The sequence below is a fragment of the Malurus melanocephalus genome, unplaced genomic scaffold (genome assembly GCF_030028575.1).
Source record: "Malurus melanocephalus ecotype Western Australia unplaced genomic scaffold, MMel_1.1 scaffold_346, whole genome shotgun sequence".
NCBI lineage: Eukaryota > Metazoa > Chordata > Aves > Passeriformes > Maluridae > Malurus > Malurus melanocephalus.
Window position 1 is genome coordinate 152,898 of NW_026623578.1, and position 18,228 is coordinate 171,125.

The 18,228-nt window shown below is 42.9% G+C and overlaps 1 protein-coding gene across 1 annotated transcript in view; it reads left to right on the forward strand.

Annotated features, from left to right (window-relative positions):
• The first annotated feature begins 1,127 nt into the window (after positions 1 to 1,127).
• The window catches only part of RORA (RAR related orphan receptor A), a 344,571-nt gene continuing 327,470 nt past the window's right edge, over positions 1,128 to 18,228 (forward strand). The window contains exon 1 of the mRNA XM_057378204.1: positions 1,128 to 1,424. Coding sequence (XP_057234187.1) covers positions 1,253 to 1,424 — 172 coding nt within the window. The 5' untranslated portion in view covers positions 1,128 to 1,252. The remainder of the gene's footprint in view (positions 1,425 to 18,228) is intronic.

Below are 18,228 nucleotides of genomic sequence, written 5' to 3' on the forward strand. Positions count from 1 at the left end.
CCAAAAGAAGCATCAGCAGTGCAAGATGTAATCCAATTCGTGGACAAGCAGGACCCATGGTACATTTCACAGCTGTTCAAGCAGGCACCATTTGTGGGACAGCAGTGCACAACTGGTGATTAGACTGCAGAATGAGGAATTGTCCACGTTTTACCTACAAGTTTCATCAGGTACCAGCACCAGCAGCGTTGAAAGCTGTAGCAGCAGTCCTGGTTGGCAGAAGGTGGCATATCAGCTGCTTGCACATGATCCAGTGTCATTTTGAAAAAGCTTGATCTGCTTTCAGTAAAAATATCATGATTTGGTCTACTTGGGATATGCTTCTAGTCAGAGCAGTCAAAGCAGGCAGCTTTAGCACCTTCTGTGCAGGAGGCAGTAGGGCTGCATGAAACATGGCCTCTGTTGAACAGGAGCGATGTGTTCTCCAGTATGTGTTTGTGGCAGCTGTTACTGGATTTTAGCCTCAGGTAGTGGACAAGGAATTGACCATTGCTGAGACTGTGAACTGCACAAGGGTGCCTGCAGAAGTCAGACCACATCTGGAGGTTTTCTGGCACCTTGCTAGTCACCTTTTGTTCTATGTCAAAGCGCACTTCATTGAAAGAGAGGTATTGTCTGAAATGTTGCCTTCTCCGGCTGCGTGGCTGCTAAACATGTGGGTCTTGAGACGCTTAATACAGCTGGCATCTTCCGATGCGGCTTCAGCTGAAACAGTCATGGGGGAGGGAAAGCAGCCCTGCGTGGAAGCTCTTCCAGCTGGTACCGGGGCTGCAGAGGAGAGCTCCTCGTGGGCCCGCTGGCCCTGTTACCCGGGCCCCACCATCGCGCCGAGCCCTCGGTGCCGGCCCGGGCGGAGGTCGGGCTGGCTCCCCGCCCGCCCTGGGCAATGGCAGCACCTTCTGCTGCCCCGGCCCCGCTCGGGGGCCGCAGGGGCTCCGCGGCCGCCGCCCCTCCCGCAGCCGCGCGGTGCCTCGGCGGGCGCGGGTCCCGCAGCCGGGCCGGGGCCGCGCCGGAGGGCGGCGGTGCCGGGCGTGGGGCGCGGGGCTGGCGGCGGAGCGCGGGGGGTGCGGGGGCGGGGGGGTGTGCAGCTCTCGCTAGCGCTGCTTGTGGTCACAGCTAGGCAAGCTCACATCCCATCTGGATCACGCTCGCTCTCTCCCTTCTGCTTTCCTACCATAGAGTTGCGCTGGAAACAGAAGATAGAGGGAGTGTAGGAGCTCGCCATCTCCAAGCGATCTACATTGGGAAAAACATGGAGTCGGCTCCGGCAGCCCCCGATCCAGCAGCCAGTGAGCCGGGCAGCAGCGTCTCCGAGGCGGCCGCCGGCGCCAGGGACACCCCGGTGAACCTGGAGCCTGCCCGGAAAAGCGATGCGCCGGCTCCCGTCCGCAGGCAGAGCTACTCCAGCAGCAGCAGCAGCAGAGGTAGGGAGACTTGGGGAAGGGGGAGGGGGCCGGGGGAGTGGGATCGGGGGGTGGGTGGGAATAGGAAGAGGGGGGTAAGAGAGAAGGGGGAAATGCAGCAATTTAATCCCCTGTTTTATTGCTCGTGCTTGTTGAAGCCGCGCACGCAAACAAGCCAGGCTTCTACCCCCTGCAAAACCTTGCAAACTTTTATAGCTTCTTTTAATTGCTGCAGGAGGAGGGACAAATGCAATGAAAATATTGAGCAGTGTTTGGTGCTTTCCCGTCTCTCTCGTTTATTGCCTGTGGTATCCGGATGGGTACTGTGCCCCTGAAATTACATAATTTTATAAATATATAAAGCAACAGCGGGAGTATTGGGATTCAAGGGAACAAACTTTTAAAGCTGCAGTGTCCTTCCTCTCCCTTTTTTCTCCCCCTCGTCTGTCTCCTTTTGACAGTTTCTCAACTGGTGTGCTGTGGCTTGTTGTGAATGGGGGATCTGTGATTAAACAGGAGATTTGCGGTTTGCGGGTGACTTATTCACTCTCTTGCGCGCTGTTTTCCCTTAATTCATTTAAGTGTATCTTAAAAATTATTTCACCGCGGAGCGGATGATCTCCTGGCTGCTGTTGTTGAAGGTGCACAACTTCGCAGAGGGTCTCTGTGCGCCCGCGGTTTCTCTTAYCGCTTCCCGCCGGCCCCCGAGTAAAACGCTGCAAACAAACGAGCCCCCCTTTTCTGCYGCCAACTGTCAAAGCCCTCTCCTGCCTCAGGTTGCGTCTCGGAGTCGTGCGGGTCGGCTCTGAAGGTGCTCAGGGCGGTTGAAGTTTGGCGGCAGCGCGGTAGCGCCCGAGCCGCGCCGGCGGCGGGAGGGCTGCGCGCTGCCGGGCGGAGCGGTGCGGAGCCGTGCGGAGCCGTGCGGAGCGGGCTGCTCCAGCCGCGGCCACGGACAGGGGCCCGGCTTCAAACACCGCCGGAGTTTGCCGAGACGTGCGAGAGGGAGGAGGCTGCGGCTTTAATTACTTGTAAATAATTTATGAAGCGTTGCTCCTACAAGAGGGGGAGCGCGCTAGAGAGGCTTCGCTCGGTAAAATCCCTCGGTGATGGGTAAAAAATGAATTAAATAACGCTATGTWATAACACACACGGCTGTTGAAAGAAATGACGGGCGGAGAAAAGTACGTGCCCGGCGGGAGCGCAGCCCCCTCCCGGCGGGTCTTGGGGCAGCGATGCCCGGCCGCCGGCGGTGCGGAGACYGTCTCTCCTCGGACGGAGGGGGTTTGGGTTGTAGGTTGGAATATGGCTGATCATGTGTTGGCTTGTGTTTTACAGTATTTTTCCCCTTTTGGCCACACCCCCCCTTCCCAGGCAGCTTCCCACTCAGGGAATCCGCGTACAGTAAAAGCCATCGAGATGACACACGCCGAAACATTTAATTAGAGGCGATTTGCGAGCAGGGAGCGCGCCGTTCGGCGGATGCCGAGGCGAGGAGGAGCGGGCTCGGCCGGAGGAGGCCGGGTGGCCACGGGCGTGTGCGCAGGGAGCGTTTGGCTGCGCGGGGTATATTTAGAGCTTGCGAGAGTGGATTTGGAATGCAAGCGCCTTATGTAACGAGGTTAATCAGAAACACTGGAGAAAATTTCCTTAATTTGTCGGGGAGTTTTCTGGATGTTTGCGGAGCCGGCCGTAGTTCGCGGGTGTTACACAACGCCCCCCCCTCCCGGCTCTCCCGGCCCAGCGCTCCGGCGGCGCGGGCAGATGGTGCCGCCGGAGAGCGAGGCCGGCGGGAGGGAGCCGGCAGCCGGCTCCGCCGGGCTTGGAGAGGGGGGCAACTTTGGGATCCCATCAATTATGTAACACTCGGCTGTCGCTTCTGTATGGATGCGAAAAGGAGAGGGGGGTGCTGGGAAGCCCAGGCGGCTCCGGCGGTGAGGGTGTTTTCTTGGCGGTCCCGAACTGTTTGGGCTCTGGTACTGCTAACCTGCTGACCCACATGTCCCTCCTCCCCCGGGATAGCTGGGGAAGGGGGAGGGGGCCAGGCACTCCAGGCACACGCTGCCACTCGCCCGGGCTCCCAGTCGCCGCACGCAGGCAGGCACTGCGTTATGTAACAGTCTGAGTGGGAAAGCGAAGGTCAGTGATGGAGGCATCCCCGGCAACACAATGGCCAAAGCTCTGCGCGCTGGGGCTGTGCAGGATGTAAAGCGAAATAAAGCTCGCGGCAGTAATTGGCATGTAGTTTGGAAGGGCTTGGGAAGGGAGAGAGGAGAAGGAAAAGGAGAGTGACAGGGATTTGGGGGAAAAAAAAAAAAGAAAGAAGTGTTTGGGTTTTTTCGGATGATGTAATGGAGTTGGCAGAAAATACAAGTCTACTCCTAGAGTGCAAACAGTAAGAGAATTGGAGCTGGCATTCTGTGCAAATGTTGCATAAATTAGTGTATTGGAAGTAAATTGACCTATACAGTACATACCAGCTGATTGTGCCTTTCTAATARTTAAAACCTGGAGATACAGAACCACACAAGAAAACATGACAATGACAACATTCGGTCTCCTTGAAGTCAGAACTTGATGGATGGGTTAGGTATTAGGGGTCCCTGTAGCCTTGTAGGTGTTGGGGTTTTTTATTATTACTATTTTTTAGAGCTACTGAAGTAGCACTTGCTTTCTTGTTTTTTTTGTTTTTAATATGGGCCTTTATATCTTATGGCAACAATGTGACCTTAATATGTGACTAGTATAGGTGAAATTATTTTTAGAACCGCTGCCTTATAAGCTCATGTGTTCAAGCTGTGTATTGAGTTCAGAAATTTACCTGTTTGGTTCACAATTCTGCCATGTGTTGTAAGAAGGCAGCTCGAGGTTCTCATGTGAACAGTGTGGAGAGATACAAATATGTAGATACTTAGGTATATGTACACATTCATATAMCTCTCTAACTGTAAAAATCCTTATTTTTTGACTTGGCAAACATTACAAATACTTGTTTCATATCCTTTATTTTCATAGCTGCACATGCTGCAAAGCTGCTTTGAGACTTCAGGGTTTATAATAATCAGTGTACATAAGGAATGAAGAAAACAAAATTAAAGAGAGGGCTGTTGATGGAGAAATGGGGAAAGTTTGCTGTGGGATAAATTCTCACATGAAGCTTTAGTTTCTATAATGCTATTGCTTCAAAATACTTCATTGCTTGATATGCAAACCTCTTTGTACCGCCAGCTCCTTACATAACTTGATTTTTATTTTGCAGAGGTTATGCTGGTTTTGTTGCTGCATAGAATGCTTAACTTGAAAACATAAATTCTGAGTTACCAAAAGCACCTTTCAAATGGGGAGTTGTTACCTGATATATTTAGTATGTGGGGGCATGCATGCATACTTGCATGCTTCGAGAAATTCCCTGCAGTCTGATATTAAAACTGATTGCTAGAAAATTGGCACCATACTGGAAAAAGCAGGAAATGGATAAAAAAGCCTGGTTTTTCCCCAAAGGGATGATTTTTACTGCTGACAGTAATTATTAAGATTTTCTGAAGACCAGTGACTGACCAGCAGGTTGAATTTCAGTCTGAGTGTATATGTGTGTGTGTTCTGCAACAATGGTTTGTGGTTTGTCATGGCTGGTGGAAGGAATGCTTCACTTGCCAGCTCTGGCCCTGGACTGTGGCTTTTGTTGCCATTTATTTCACTTTGCAGGCTTTGAYGTCCGTGGAGTTCTAGTCATGCTGCAATCTAAGGCTTAATATTCTATTAGTCCCCCTAGAAATAGTTGTAATTGAATAAACTGTATTTTAGTAGAGAACTACTGTCTCATTAAAAAGCAAAAGTACATAGAAAGCTTTTAAATCTGATAAAAAAATCTCGGTTTGTTTGGAACTGAGTTCTTGGTCTCAGAGGTAAGCCAAGAGAGGATGTCTTGCTGAAAATATTGAAGACAGCTCTTGCATCATTGGATGATGCTATGTGCAAATATTTTTATGATGCTTAATATTTAATAATAGGAAGCTGCCATTATGTATGTACTTGTTCTTCTTTTCTTACTGTTGAGGTTCTGAGCATATTTGCTGTTTTCCAGAACCCTTTGGAATTTTTTCTTTTTTTGTCTGTTTATCCTGATCYTGTCTCTACTGGTAAATTGTGGCATGTTGCTTTTTGTGCTTTATTTTAATTTGGGTGATGCTCCACAAGTAGGGATTTGACATCATTAATAGTGACAACAATGGGTTTGTGGTGTTCTTTTCTTTAAAAATGTAYTTTTTTCTTGCTAGATTTTATCCATTTCTGGATTGAGATTATTCTACAGAACATAGTCACAAAAAATTTTGCGTGTTGCTTTCAGGAAAACTCTTGGAATTTTGTGGATTAGGATGTTTTCTCTAGATTCTTTGGGTCGCCTTTGTCATCGTTAAGGACTATTCTGCATGCACCACTGATTTAGTCCTATTTTGGTAGATGATATGTGCTTTGAATCCTTTAAAGTACAGCATTGTTTAAATGTTTGTAGCATAGGAGCAATAATAGCAGCAGTGTGTTGTTCTCCTAGGAACAATGCAGTTCTCTTATTTCAATAAACCGTAACCTATTCTCTTATTTTATTTGCTTGAGAAACATCTCAGGAGCTCATAAACCAGTATGTAAATACTGTTATCATTCAACCAAATGCTGTAATTTTACTAAATAAAGAACATGTTTTGTAATGGAGATTAACGGGCTGTGTGACAATTTCAGTTTTGGGTATAGCACTGCATTTGAATGGAAAGGGCAATTTCAGCTTTGGGAGGTTGTCTGGGTTGTTGKTTTTTTTTTCTTCTGATATTTGTTTTTTAAGCTACAAAAATGTGTGTTGGGGAGAATCCGAAAGGACTCAGTCGATKTTGGTGGATTTGATCTGAGAACTATCCCAGTGAAAAAGGGAAAAAACCCAACCTMATTTTGAATTACTATGATATCTGTATCACTCTTGAAATTAATTTGTGAATAGGTGATTCATTTTTTACTAAAATATTTTTAAGAGCATGTTTCCAGCGACACGCAGTTGTAGGAACAGAYGTTAAAAAAAAAAGAGAAAAATTAAAATGAGGACTACATCTAAATGCCCTGTCAAGCCTGGGTGCTGTGTGCTCAGGGATTGTTTCCAGGCTGTGTGTTTCCTTCTGCTGCGCAGGGAGCACAGGGGCTGCAGTGGCAGCAGCAGCTGCTGTCACACAGCTGTGCAAGGCAGGGCGAGGGCAAGGGGAATGCTGGGCCCAGGTACTTTACAGGAGCTGTCAAAATGCAGCCATGCACTTGACTCAGGGCCTGTTTCTGTGCTGCAAGGCACTTGTCACCACTCAGCTGTCTGTGCAGCCCGGACACTTTGGCAAGGGGCTGCCTGTCATCCCATCCCGGGGCCTTTGGGTGGGATGCTGGAGTGGGGAGCAGCGTCTGCTTCTCAGATTGAACGGAATTATTTTTCTCTGTCACACTTTTACCTGGACCTGACCTTGCTGTGGAGTGTTTTGTGGCTTTGGCAGAAAAGGAAGTAGTGGTGAGTAAAGTGTTGAAGAACCTTCCTGAGTGTGTGGAAGCATCCACACTTCACATGCAGATTTCTGCGATCTTGTTTTCTTTGACTCTTTTTTCAAGTATCTCGTGTTTCACCTATTGCTGAGGCTGTCTTTTAGCCCTGATAATCACTTCTGGAAATGCACTTTACAGAGCTGCTGGTGTTATGTATGCTCACAGCTGGCAGGCAGTTCCCCATTCTTACCTGTGCACATTCTTACAGAAAGGGAGAGGAGGGCCCTGCAGAGCACAGTCTGATTTCCCCACTGTCGCTAGATCTGTGCTGCACATTTGGTGTCAGAAACAGATCGCACTTCATTTTTAGGGTTGTTAGAGTTTATTTTTTGTCCCCAGTGTTCTGATAGGAGTCGCTTCCGCAGCTTTGTTATTCTGATGACTAGAAAGCTTCTTTTTACTTCTAACTATCTGTGTTCATGATCAGTTAGCTCACTTGCTCCTTTAAATATTGGACTGGAAATGAAGAAGAGCCTGGTATTTTATTTTGTGATAGCTGAACTAACAGTGAGCTCTGTTCTATGACTCACAGTTTAGCGCTTCAGCATATCTGTTGTAGATGGTCTGTTGCTGATAGAAACATGAGAACAGCTTGGGCTGTGTGTCATGAGGAGTTAATTGTCTAATTTCTTGAATGTAAAGGTTGGGAATTATTCTTCATACTGTTATCTGAAGTCTCATCTAGGTATGTTTCATTCTTGGCAACAACTGAACTCTTCAGAGACTAAGTGTATTAGGGTGTGTGTTTTCATGAAGAAATTGTGGGGCTTATTTTACAGCAGTTTAATCTTATAGTTTAGCCTCATTGCACTGTTCATTTGGAAGGATCCCCAGGTGTTTTAAACACTATCGGGAACCATTTTGCTTATTACTGAAATCCAGCCACTTCTTGTGTGGAATCTGACAGCTGTTTAATGGTGCTCAGCCATGCTAAGCAGATCAGAATGGAAAGTGAAGAATACCATACCTGATTGAAACACTCAGAGGGATTTTGGATACAGATAATATAATTATCTGCATTGGAATTGGGTCAAACAGCTCTATTCCTGTAGAAAATTACTAGATATTTTCAGTGACAGTGTATGGTCAAGAAATTGGTTTGAAATACCTTCCTGAAAATGATACCCCCAGCAGTGAGATAATCGAAGATCCTGCTGCTTATCCTATTGTGATCACCAGTTGCAGAATGATCAATGTTTTCTTCAGGTGTTTCTGGATGTATTAATTGTTTGGTCTCATGCTGGTATGTGAAATCTTATAAACTAGGGGGATGCCTGGGATGTTGCAGGCTTTGCTTTGTAAAGCAAATGTCTTTACTGTTGAGTTCCTTAAATAGTGAATTGCTGTCTGTGAAATGTGCTCATATTCACAGAGGTTTTAAAAATGGTGCTAGGGGATCTCTTGATACTCAGCTGGTAGGGAATGGGTTAGGTGGGTGTCACAGCCTTGTCTTGTAAAGGTATAGGTGACTATGGAGAAAATACAGCTCTGTTCCAGTTGTCTTCAATTTCACTTGCCATATAATCTAGCAAAACAGAGTATAAATGGAAGATCTGCAAAGGAACAGAAGTCGAAATTCATGATCAACTGAATGTACATAAATGTCTTAGTAATAATGGCCAACTGTAGAATCTTCTATTTGTAATTTAATCTAATAATTTCCATGCCCTTCTAAAGGAACACACTATGAAACTGGCAACTTCTGAGAAATTGCTGCGCTGTTACAAACAKCATTTGAGCYGGCATTATAACAGCATGATAGATAGCGAGATGGAGAACAAAGTTAGTGTGGAAACTGAGCTGAGAGAAATTGCCAGCAGAATGTGAGAAAGCAGAGTTGGATTATGATAACCTCCCTTGTAGAATCAAATTAAACCATTTTAAAGGCTTTGTTGATTTTTAGTTTGTAGTTGTACTATGTATTTACTTCACATGGGTGCAGGAGATTAATGAGGCAGGTGTAGTGATCATGGAGTGAAAAACTGTGGTGCTGCTGTTCTTTCTAAATGTTTCATTTCATACAGACTGTGGGATATTTACAGCATTAATTAACAATATGTCTGTGTGCTTTAATTCTGCAACTGTTCAAATGGATTCAAAGTGTTTAGTATGCAGAGACGATGGAAATTATAACTCTTAGAAGGAGGTTGGACAGAGAACTCCCTTTCTGTTGTTTTGGTTCCTTTTTTAATTACTCATATAAATATCTTTTAAAATGACATACTTGTCCAAAGAGGTAGTTTGTGTGAAGAATGGGGAATATATGGCCAGGAACTCTGCAGCTGGTTTTGAAAATATGGCTGAAAGAAGACAGAAGGAAAACCAAAAACCCCAKTGTTAGACCATATAGCATAAATTCTACGGAGTGTGCATCCAATAGCATTGCCAGCTCTGGATCTGTGAGAGAAGAGTTTTTTTCCATAGTTATGTAGTAGTGTATGCCATGTGCTTCTGAAATAAATGTATATACAAAACTGTAGACATCATGGGGAAGACTTAAATTATGTATTAGTAGAGCTTGGCCTGACTGTTTTGGCACTGAAGCAAGGTCTGTTAGATACAGTCAAGGATAAAACCAAGGCCAAGACTTGTGAAATACTGATTATAGGGTTTATTTTATTCCTGTCATGGAATTATGAGAATACTTTCAAGTAGGATTTTTCCCTCATAGTTTTTCTTCAAAAGTAGGAAAGAATGCCTTTTTATCAATAGGTGACTTTGCCAAAATCTGTACCAAATGTAAATCAGAGGCCTCTGCTGCATCACATCTTTTAACTAAGGGCAGAAGGGTAAGGTTTAAACTATTTCCTTGTAAGAAGTTTTGAAATTTGATAAGACAGGTTAAATTACAGCTTTTGCTAATACTTTACTTGAAGTAAAAAAAAAAGCTGTCAGCATAAAGCATCTCCTAAATCCTGTGTATATTAAAAAAATAAAATAAAATTAAACCAATCTCAAAGGAAACTAGGGCACATCAAAAACCTCTCTCTGCGTCCTGCTTCATTTGTGTAATCTTCAAGAGGAGTTTCGTTAGTCATTTGTGTTGTCACTGTTATAGAAGTTAGGAAAGGGTTGTTTACTGCCTGGGTTGTTAGGSCTTTTAAAAATTCTAATGAAGTGTCCTCTGAACTGTTGACATCTTGTATCGAGTCAGAGTGCTTCTGAGATAATACATGGAAGTCTGAAAGAGCACAAAAGCAACTCTTTCCAGGACTGATCCTTGGAGGAATAATGGACAAAGCAATGTGCAGTGGTGGTGTATTTTCAGTCCCTAAGATGTCTTGCCAATCCATCAATGGCAAAACAGGCTTTACACTTCAAGAGTCTTTAGAAAACCAAACCACTAAGTCATTTCTAGAGATTGCATTCCCACTCAACACTCTTCATGTTTGCAATGGTATTTTATTTTCTGCAGGTGTGTTTTTAAGGAATGAAGTGATCTGATTTTGATGAGTGTGAATCTGCCAGAGRTGGGATTAGGGCAGTCATATGCTGGCAGCATGAAGGGCATTAGAAGTGTTCTGCTCTGGCAGGAGCCTGGATCCTGTGACAGTTTACGTGTGTGGTTAGTACCAAGTGTTGTGGTTATTCTCTTGGTGTCAGTGATTGTATTTCAGTGTAGTGTAGAACTAGGGGTGCATGTATAGTGAAGATCCAGAGAGAGCTGCTRATATTCAAGAACTGCGCTGGGAAATGGTTTAAGAAAAATAGGAAATTCTAGTGCCAGTGAAAATGACTCTGGATAAAAGATGAATTAACTGTAGTTTTCATGGTAGGTAGGGCTGGGTGAGTAGTTGTAATTATTTTGGCAGATATATTGTTACCCTGCTATAATTTTGCTTTCAGGATCATACTGTGGCTCCATTGCTGGGAAAGAATTTGTATCCCTACTTCAGTACAGCTGTTAGGAGATGAGCAAGAATTTCCTCAGTACAGAACCCGAGTTGCACTTGTCTCTTGCTGTATATAGYGTGTGTTTGCTAAGCTTGCTAAGGTTTTAATTTGTAGCTGCTGACATCTTAGCTCTGTTCTTATAAAAATCAAAAAAATCTTTTTATTTTTTTTTTTGTGATGGAAAAAAGTAAGGGAAAGGTGAACAGATTGTAGGGAGTTAGCTTCAGAAAATCTAGTAAGCTGACTGTTGAGGTGGCCTGCCTTATTGGCATTTGTCTTTCTCAGTATTGACTGCCTCTAACAAGGTTTCATCATAACTGAATTATTTCCCTTTGCTTGGTTTGTTTTGTTTTCCAGGTAAATCACACGATACTATTTGGCCTCCTTTTAGAGRTTCACAGTTCCAGCTCATGAGAAGTTACAGTTGTTAATTTTTTTGGATCATAATACCCCTCTGAAATTACCAGGCCAGGTCAGCAGTGTCCCAGGGATGCTTTAGTGTGTCAGGTAGTGTAGTATCTAAGGCTGTGCAAAAGAACAAGGGAAGATTTTTCTTTTCAAAGGAAAGCAAAATCCTTTCAAAATTCAAGCTAGTCATTAACTTTCCACAGCAGTGCTCAAGGCATTCCGTCACGAAAATCTTTGGTTTCAGTTCTCCAAAGAAAGCTCCCCCATACAACATTCACCTTAGAGAGGATAAGGACAAAAGATTCTGGATGCAGCCAGGATCAGCAGAGCAGCTAGGTTTACAGATAACCATGGGCTTCCATTTAGCAAGCTSTATTTGGCCTCAGTGTTGGGTTTCCAGCGTTCCCAAGTCCACCTTCCTGTTGTTTTCAGCCCGGTTTAGAGACTGTAGAAATGGCTTGTCACAGATCTCTGCAATTGGCAAATCTCCTCAGAATTTCTTCCACGTATCCTTTGTTTTCTTTGCCACAGCAGAGGTTCAAAGCAGAATGTCTTTAGGGATTTGAGAGCAAACGATCACAAGTGGCGAGGTGGGGACTCATGCCAATATACTGAAAATATTTTGTTGCATTGCTTTTCTCTGCACACAGCAGAACGTACACTGGAAGCAAACTTGGCTCTGGAACAGCACCAATAGAAAATGTAAAAACAAACCCAGAAAGGAAGTAAATGAAGCCAAAGGGGGAGCAGGGTAGTTTTGGGTAGTGAACAGTAAAAGAAAGATGTGGAACTTAAGAAAGAAGTGTAATGAAAGGGCACAAAAGAAAGATGACTGATTTGGAGAAGGGCCTGGAAAAAAACCCCAAACATTTGGAAGAGGACTGGAGTAGTGGGGGAAGCTACAGCGTCTGCTGAGTGGAGGGGAATTTACTGCTTTATTGCCTCTGTACAATTAATATATTTGTATTTTGTGATCTTGTCTTTGCTGTGGAATGTAATAAAGTATGTTTTAGTGCATGGTGTGGTATCAAACTGTTGCCTCAGATTTGCTTCAGCACCCTATTGTTTCCAATGAGCTCTGACTAAATGCTTTTGCCATAGATGTTGTGCTAATGTGTTATATGAATTATTTGTCTTATCTCAGTCCTGTGAAATTAGAAGCCCTTTCCCACAGTGTGTTAAGCAGATTAAAATGAAAGCCTGTTTTTATGGTCCAGCAACAGTGCAAATATTTGGGGAAAAAAAAAGGAAAGAAAAAGAGTTGTGAACTATCAGTGGGGTGCTGTGAGGAYTCCTTATGAAGCAAACACATTTTGTCACTCAAATGGTGAGATGATAARTTCCAAGCTTCCCTTGAAAAGGTTTGTACTGTTTTCCCTGCCTTAAATCAGGGGGAGGAGCTTGGGATTTGTAGTTTCTACTGATACCTTTTGTTGTTGTTGTCATTTGACATTAGCTTGTGAGGCATCTCACAAGAAATTCTTCCTTTTACTTTGTGGTGGGCAGTCCTGGCACAGAATTTGGGCTCTTTGGAAAAGCACTAAACATCGTGTTAGAGGCTATTACCAGCTGGTTTTGTTAATAAGAGAAATTACTTTATAAAATAGTCAAGTGATGGTTTTACAGTGGTACGCATGAAATTTGGGATTCATGTTACTGTGTCTCTTGAATTCCTGTCTTGTGTCCCTTCTACCTTAGGTGCGGAATATAATTTAGTTGCAGCAGTATTTTATTTATACTGACTTAATTCAATCTTATTGTTGTAATGTTCTAAAACACTTTATAACTGCTATTCTACCTGTGTGGTATTTGGTGCACAAAAAGTCTGAAGCTATAATAAAATTACTGTGGACATGAATGTGCTTAAGACAAAAGAGTAACTTTCTGTTTTTGGGCAATAACTTTGATAAGGCATCACATGTTATTGTAATATGTATGAGGGGGGACAGAGTAATAGTGTGATGTCATAGTGAACATTGTATGTTTTCTGCACTCTGTTCCCATTTAGTTCATTCCTCTTATTTCCATGCATGGAAATAAGAAATAGGATTGCACRTTGCTACATCAGTAATGCTGCCCCTTTGGGGCTCTTCAGGTCACGATCAGGGTTGAGAAGTCTTGCAAGTGCTTATGGGCCACACTCTATGGAGCTTTAGTTTGAGATGTGTTGAGTTTCAAGTCATAGGACACAAAAAGGCAGGAGGTGTAAGAGAAGTGACCCATTGTTTCCCTCTCTGTAGGCTAAGTTAGTAGCACCAGACCACTGAGGTGCCATAGAAGGTACTTGAAAGTTTGACTTTTTAGGCATTGATTTCCCACAGAAGGACAGGTAYGGAGAAGTTTGGCATTTTTCCTTTGTCCATGTTGGATGAGGAGGCAGCTGCTGTGCCTTAATGGTTTTTCTTCTTGCCCAGCATCTGGCCTAGGTGTCCTTTCATAAGAGAGYTCCATGCACACATCCTGGGATCCCTGTGGGTTTTGTTGGTACAGGAATTGAAAAATCCTYGCTCTCACTGATGCTGCAGTCTGAACTACTTGTGTGGGTGCAGCAGTGCCATCAGAAGGGAGCATTTATCAGTTGGTCATGTGTCCGTGTGTAACAAAACCAGCAGAATTGTTTTGCGATTTTTTTCTTTAAAATTGCCCTCTATCRAGTTATAGCATGGCATGCTGGAGCTAGTGGGGGCTGGGGAGGAGGGCAACTTTATTTGTCATTGCTGTGTTAGCACAGGCTCTGCTCTGCAGGCAGTGCTTAACAATCCTCAGGAGATTGTAGGGCTCTGTCTCTGCTTAGCCCTTCTCAAGGTGCAGTTTTATACCACCGCTGGTCAGTGGAGCTGCTTGGTTTAATTCAGATGAAAGACATCAGATCCTCCAGCAAGCTGGACACTACAGATCTGGTGTGTGCCACAAAAAGATTTTACAGCATTATGTATTAAAACTTGGTAAGAAATAGATGAATTACTATTCATCTATTGGCGGGGGTAAGCAGTATTCCCTCTTTTGGTGGAAATTCTTACATGTTGTAAGCATTTTCCTGCATACTTTGACCAGATCAGCACAGAGARATATGGTTTTAGTCTGTCTCAGGTACTGTTTGATTTTTGCAACCACATTTAAATGTAAATGTAAGAGCTTGAAGTTTTTGTGTAATGCTGACATCTCTGWGTGATATTTCTCCATAAAAACAAATATTTCTACATTACTATTTTCCAACATAATGTTTTMGATGTAAACACATTGCTTTTGGTTTGCAAATTTTTTTCGTATTTTTCCTGTGTGTTTTAAGCAGAGAGACTTATAACTGCTGGACATTACTGAGAGAAAAGTTTTATAGTTACAAACCAAGAATGTATAGTGAATAATTAAGCTATATTAAAATTAAAGCACTAGAGATTTTTAATACCTTTAATGTAATTTAAATTTAAAACATCCTTTAGATTTAAATCATATGAAGCTGTTCTGCATGACTTCCACCAGCCTTTATTAAGGACTAAGCACTCCACTTGCCACCTTCTAGAGATTACACTTTTATTTGTCATTTGTCTTCTAATGTGCAGTTAATAGCAATATGGCAATTATTCAGTTTTGCAAAACCAGGTRGGCTTCTAATTTGTAGAAATGTTTCTAATTCAAGGCATTGCCATAATTAGCCTCTTCACATTTTCCTTAAGACAATTTGGAGGAAAAATTCCTTCCAATGACCCAATTGGCTGTTAATTTGTTTCCTGTTGCTGCTGGAATGTTCTCATCAATATTCCARATGGGGAGGTATCCATTCCTTCACTTTTGTTTAAAACCTCACATGGTGAAAGTGAAAGGACATAGTGCAGATGTGATGTGCTTTTGTGAATATTCCGTTTGTTCGACTGGATACAGATATCCAGAGTTGCTGTCTCGGTGTGGTGGGACGGGGGTCTGAAACGTCCATGYTGAATATTTCTTTTATTCTGCAAGAGGTTAATTCAGTTTCTTGTCTCTGCTAAGAGTTCTTACCATGACCATTGAGTCACCGAGTGGGAAAGGTCTTGAAGGAGGGCATGAAAGCAAGAACCCTGAACTCTGAATTCCTTGCCAGCAGTGTCTCCTGGTCAAATCCATACCGAGGAGTTGAAAGGGATGATTGGGCTTTAAAACCTCCCTTTGTCTGGARTTCCCCTTTGGATACAGCTGTTTCTCTTCCACATCCGCCTCACCAAGTTCACCTGCACAGTGCACAAGGTGACCATGGCAGCGCTCGGGGACCAAAGGGTGTTGGCAAGGCTCTGGTTTGGTGGCAACATCAGAATTACTGCAGGTTCTGAGCTTAAAATGCTGGTGTTGGCTCCACGTAAGTTGGTATCGTTAACAATCAAAGGCTGTTTAATGTGAACTGGAGTTTCAGATCTGCGATGTGAAAAGAATTGAAATACAGWGTGTTATGTAACTTTAAGTTGCTAATATGCGGTTGTGTTACAGAGAAGGATTAAGGGCAAATTTTATCCAAAGGCACTTTCAGGAACTAGAGATATCCAAAATATTGTTAGTCATCCTTTCAGCGTTTTATTAGCAGTATCTTGCTGAGACAGGTAATTGTTAGMATTGGAAAGGAAGTCTGGTTGGTAGTTCCAGTCCAAAGCTGTATTTAAGTGAAGCCTTTCCAGCCAAGGGGAGATAGGTCACTGCTGTASGCTTTAGCCACAGAAACAAAGAGATCTGCTTTTGGTTCATGTGTTCAGCAACTGGATAAAYGTGTATTTGACAGACTTTGGAGTAAAAAGGAGGTTTGGGTACCCTTCAGAAGCTGGAGAAGGGATGGAATCCCAGCTGTCAGTAGGAATGTACACTTTTCATATCAACCCCCAAAGCAACAGTTACTGTAACTGAGTATTACTCTGTGCGTGGTGCACCTCAAATTCAGCAGTATGTTKGAAATGGAGCTGAGCTTTCAGACACCAGCCCAAATATCAACAAACCCCCTCCAATCTTAATATGAGGAGCTTGCATTAAGGCATCATGCAAATCCTGTTCATAATGTAATGAGTCTCCATTAATTCCCATCACTGTTATGTCAGTTGATTTGCAACTACTTGATCAATCATGATTTTGTCAGTTCTCCTGAAGACTTTTTATATTCAGCTACTAAAAACTGGTTTAGGTTTCTGTCGAGTCTCTGATTTTTGCGTGTTTCCTGAGATCACTGATGTCTGAATTAAAATTCCCATTTAGGAGTAGAATATCAGTTGAGATTTTTTTTCCTTGCTTCCTCCATATATACATGTTGTTCTTTCAAAGCAGGTTGTACTGCTTCCCCAGAGATTAGGGAAGCTTCCGGTCTCCTTGCTGTTTAATCTTGCTAATGCAAGTGTTASCAAGATATTATGTGTTAAATATGCAGCAAAACAACAGTGATTTCTTTCATTCTTTTCTGTGTGGTGGAAGGAAGCAGAAGGGGTTTTACTCTTAGCATTTATCACACCCAAGTGGGCGTGGGAGTAATTTTTCTAACACAAGAATTATTTCTAAAAATGTACTTATATTTATTCAAACAGTTTGTTGTAGCTTTCATTTCTGAGCTGAGCAGGTTTCTAAAGAGCTCTTTTTCCAACATGAAGATGTTTGATATTAACATGTAAGTAGAATATTTATAGTCTTAGAGGAAAGGTGGATCATCAGGAAAAGAAAATGAACATTGCTTAATTCATAGTGATATGTGTGCTGTATTTGCTTTCATTGAACAATGGTGAAAATTCCTCTCCCCTTATGGGCCTGGGTCACTTTGAAACTCTGAGGCCTTTTTATAAATGGGATCTGTAAGATTTTCTGCATTTTAGATTGAGTGYSAGTTTGGAAGATGGAGGTGCCMGGGTAGGTACTTCCYTCCCCTTAAGGGYRGGTCACAGTAGAATTCAGAAACGGGAGATATCCAAAACGCTGTTAGTTATCCTTTCAGCTTTTTATTATCTCAGTTGAATGAACCAGCTACRTTAAACTATGGAGGTTCCATTCAAAGCATTTAGCAAGAAGCTTTATCAAGTAATTCTAAAAGAGCAAGAGAAGGGTTCAGGTAACAGCAAATACAGTGATGTGGTGTCCCATTAGCAGAGTTCATCTTCCCGGCCGTTTTTTTTTTTTTTTTTAAATTCACAAAATTATAACAAATGATGAACTGTTGGTATCAAAATTTAGTGACCAATTAATGGAGACAAGGAGATGTTTTTGTTTCAGAAAATTGATGTGGTGAACAACTGGAGCAGATGCAGGTTTGCTCATGAATTGCTAAGTGGATGCACTGGAGTACTGCCTCTGAAAGATAAACAGCTGGGGAAGAGTTTGAGGAAGTGTTGATTTTTGTCTTAGTAAGATAAGTACTGACAATCAAACTAATAAAAATAATGTTCCAGTAGGTGATTATTTTGCTGAGTTGTATGCTTTTTGTGTTCAAAGTGTAATGGAATTGAGTCTCCCTCCACTGAGAGTTAATAAGCTGTGTTACACTTGCCTTGTGTTGTGGAGTAACTTTGTTTCACTATTTTGYGTTTTCTTCTCTGTGCTGTTTATGCTGAAGCCTTCTCAGTCTCTTGCCTGTAGGTATTTCTCACTTATTTATTTCTTATATGTCTTATTCCTCATTTATAGCCAAGTGTTTTTCATGGTGAGTAAACTTTGTGATAGCTTAATGAAATTTAGCTTTGCTCATCTCTGTCCTAACAACCTTCCTTCTGGCTAGACAAAATTAAGCTCCAGTCTCTTTGAAGACATTTTTGTGTACACATTTTTTTCAAGTAACTTTAACTGATTGCTGAAAACATCTAAGATTATGGGCTGGCAGTAGTCACTACCAATTCTGACTATTAAAGAGGCACTATGCCGTGTTTCCTAGGGAAGGTCCCTCTTAAAACAAGTACTCAGGTAAAGGGAGCTGCTAGCCATGCTTTAAGAGGTGCCATCACGAGAGGGGTTTTTTTTTGGTTTTTTT